The 3,852-nt window shown below is 38.3% G+C and overlaps 1 protein-coding gene across 1 annotated transcript in view; it reads left to right on the plus strand.

The window, feature by feature from the left end:
• The first annotated feature begins 624 nt into the window (after nt 1–624).
• Nucleotides 625–3,852, plus strand: part of LOC104472312 (CCR4-NOT transcription complex subunit 7-like) — a 9,635-nt gene continuing 6,407 nt past the window's right edge. The window contains exon 1 of the mRNA XM_010087925.1: nt 625–834. Coding sequence (XP_010086227.1) covers nt 625–834 — 210 coding nt within the window. The remainder of the gene's footprint in view (nt 835–3,852) is intronic.

Below are 3,852 nucleotides of genomic sequence, written 5' to 3' on the forward strand. Positions count from 1 at the left end.
ATCTTCCCAAATTCTTCACTACACATGTTATATATAGTACCTCAGTTTCTTTTAACAAATCTGTAGTGCTTGGTTATCTTGTTGCTTCCTGTGGACTTACATGTACACACAAAAAATTTTCCAACTTAGGCCATCCTTGCCTCCAAAAGGTGCAATAGTCTACAAAATGCTGTATTTTTCAGTTGTCTGTGTGCTGATTTAATTGGGAAAGTTGAAAGACAATCTGCTTTTCTTCATTGATGAGGGTGAAACTTGCCTCCAGGCATAAACATGTTTTGGTTCTGGAAACTCATGAACCCATTGGATTTCAAGAACTGTATCTCTCAAGTGTCTCTGTCTCATTCAGTTTGTAGTAAGAAACTCCAGTCTGTGTGAAAGGATCAGGCTGGGAGTCTTTCTGGTTTAAGTCCTTGTTATTAGATGAAGCCCCAGCAGCACTACCTTGTTTCAGGATTTGGAGGCTCCTCAGATCTTTCATTGCTTCTTCACTCGGCCTCATTGACATGTTTTTCCTGAAAGCTGCAATGGGGCCATTTACACTGAGGCTTAGTCTTTTTTTTAAGAGTCAGTCTTAATTCCACTGAAATGAAGCAAAATGGACTGTTGATGTGTAACAAAGTCTTGATGTTGGAAGTGAGAAGGATGCTTCTAATCTATTTGCTTACATTGTTTTCGTTATTAATTTGCAGTGGATATGACTTTGGCTATCTAATCAAAATCCTGACAAACTCTAATTTACCTGAAGAAGAGCTGGACTTCTTTGAGATACTGCGATTGTTTTTCCCTGTCATCTATGATGTAAAATATCTCATGAAGAGTTGCAAAAATCTGAAGGTAAGTAATCTGCTAATGACTCAGAACAAATTCTGGTTTTGGAGACAGAGTACTTTCTGCTAAAATATACTTATTTTCTCTATTTTCTGATTTTGCTTTTATAATGCCCGTTCAACAGCCTTGTTGTCTCAAATTTTACATATATTTAATTTTAAAGGCTATTGAGGCAGGCAGGGGCACACATCAATATTATAACTGCTTGCCAGTTAATAGTATGTTGATACTGTATTTATAGTGCCCAGTCTCTGTTGACAGATGATAAACTCATGTTTGGAATTGATCATTCACTTCTTGAGCCATAAGAATTGATGAGTTTCATATACTCTTATTTCCTCATTGTGCAGTCCACTAAGGGACTGTAGTCATCTTGGCAAAGATAATTACAACAATGATGCTGTGGAAGTGTCTTGGGCAGAGAAATGGAGCAAAGAATGTTTCAGGTGGCCCCATAAGGAAAGATAAACAGCAGCATACATTCAGGGGCAACATGTGACTTCTAGAAAAGAAAAGCAGCACTAGAAACTAATCTCTCATGTCAGGCCAGCAGGGTTCCTAATTGGCTTACTCTATGAGGCATAAAATTTAGATACTTTATTGGACTGGAGAATGAATGGAAACTGGAACTAAGTATGTGAAGGGGAAGACAGCAAGTGAAAGAAAGATGCAACAGGGATTGTAAGCAGCTTTACTTGCCAAAGAACTGCAAGAGTCTGGAATGCTGCTGGAATGAGGTGCATCGCTCATCTGAGGCAATTAATGACTTGTTGATTTATGAAAAGTGACTCGATTCTCTAGGCTTTCTTAATGAGAACCTGCAGGAAAAAGAGAACACTGACTGTAGTACCGAATCCTAGCTAAGGAATGGCTTGCTACTTCATCGTACTCAACTAGTGATCTGCATGGGGTTTATAGTCCTCTGTTTCTTTCTGAGATAAGCTAATAGTGTGTCACTTTTAAGTAGTAGCCTACTTGTATAGGAAATAAGGTGTGTATATCCTTTTGTTACTCTTATTAATGCTGAAAATTGAGACCTCCCTTCCAGTTAGTACAAAACGTATACCTACCTGTGTTCATCTAGAGTTGTTATTGTTATAATCAGCCCAGCAAATAGCTGAGTATTAGAGAATGTCTTAAAAACGGTTTTTCTCCACAGAGGCCAGAACTATAAAGGAAATGCTCATAAACTCCAGGAGTCTTAAAGGTGGGGTGATGGGGACCTCCAAACAAAAAACCCCCTCACTTTCTCACTCCTGGTGAAGCAAAGTAAAGCATCTGGTGTCTTAGTGGTGGCAACACACTTACCAAGAACAGAATGTATAATCCAACTTCAGTGACGTAGGAAAGGTGACAGAATGATGCTCTGTGTCACTATTCTGGAGGTGACATTCCCAGTTGGTTTGGGGAGAAGGGGATTGTATTTCCTGTAATTTCATTAAGATATAGTTATGTGTAACCTGCATTGTTTAGAGACACTAATGGTTTTTGGAAGACAAGAAAAACCTTCACAAGTCTTACTTCAGCAAACCTTAAGAACAAGGGTGATTTTTTTTTTTTTTTCCAGAACTGAATATGTAGGTCAGCTTTCCTGCAGTAAATCTTGATCCTGTCACCTAACGTGCAGACTGGTAGTAACAGCAGGGGAAGGAACGTGGACTACCCTACCCCTCCAAATTTACCAGCAATGAAATGGTAGTGGACTTGTACTGTACTGAGAGCAGCTGTCTGAAACGAAGTGCTAAACATTGTGTTGTGACTCTAAAGATGCATGCACTGTCTTCTAATGTCTGTCACTTTCAATCTCTATTAAATTTCAGTGAACTGAACTGCTGTGCAGTTGTCCTTTATTGACCTGTCCAAGTTATTTTTCATATGAAAGTCTCTGACTTGCTGTAGAAAAAGAATTTTTGGCATTGAGAAGAGAAATATGCTTCAGGATTGGGAAGCTATTTGCTCTTTTTGTGGAATTAGGCAGTCTGTGAATTTACAGTAATGTTACTCTAAGTGGACATGAAAGTACTTTACTGGCGTGCAGATTGTCAGTTAACTTGAGATATTAATGTAATATAAGTTAAACTCTTGCTTGTTCTCTAAAAATCTTTCTACGTTGATAATGCCAAACCTTTTAATAGTAATGGCAACTAAGTAATGTAGATTTATAGACCTTGTTGGAAACTTACTTTTAATATGGGGGTTTATACAGAACAATGAACTCTGGTACCAGTGCCATGAAACAAGAGTTTGAACTGGATTTGCTGTTGACTGAGGTCATGTGATTATGTAAATCAGTCTGTGGCCTTTTTCTTGAAAGACACATGCTCTGAAAATTTGGAAAAAATTTGTCCTCCTACAACAATAAAATGTTCTTATCTGGAGTGCAAGCCTTTCCCGAAAGAGTATCTCAATAGCTTATTAATTTTCAGAGAGAGCCAAATTTTACTCTGTAATTATTGCAGTTACAGACCAAGAAGTTCCACACAAGTAGTGTGTTCTGTATTTACAAATAGATACATACCATTAAAAGCACTGTTTTCAGAGCATTCTTCTGTAGGCTGCTGTTTCTGTAAATTTTGATTTACTAAGTTTACGTTCCAGCACTTGCAGCTGCTGTGTAAGTATTACTCATTTTCGAGTGTTTTTTCTTCAAAGTTACTTGAAGCTAGAGTAGATAGTCTTGTAGCTAGCAGGACCTGATGATGAGGCACTGCTAATTAGCAGCTTGAGGAAGTAGAGGGTTTAGGAGTAGAAAATGGTGCCTTGGAAGGGTGTGAGCCTAACTGCTGTTGCTGATTCTAGCAACTCATTATTGGAGTTACAAAGTGGAGAACATGCTTGTATCCGAGATGCACTTTTTTCCCTTGCCCACCAAGCCTCAGCGTGTTTTTGAGAGTGTAGGTTAAGTAATGAGCCAGTGCAGTGTTCAAGTGTTGTACCCAAGCTCATGAAGAAAGCAAGCTAACTTTAGCACTTTAAGATAAAAATAAGTCTATACACTATAAACGTCTGTGAACTATATTCCTG

Source organism: Pterocles gutturalis, unplaced genomic scaffold (assembly GCF_000699245.1).
Source record: "Pterocles gutturalis isolate BGI_N339 unplaced genomic scaffold, ASM69924v1 scaffold40371, whole genome shotgun sequence".
NCBI classification, from domain to species: Eukaryota; Metazoa; Chordata; class Aves; order Pterocliformes; family Pteroclidae; genus Pterocles; species Pterocles gutturalis.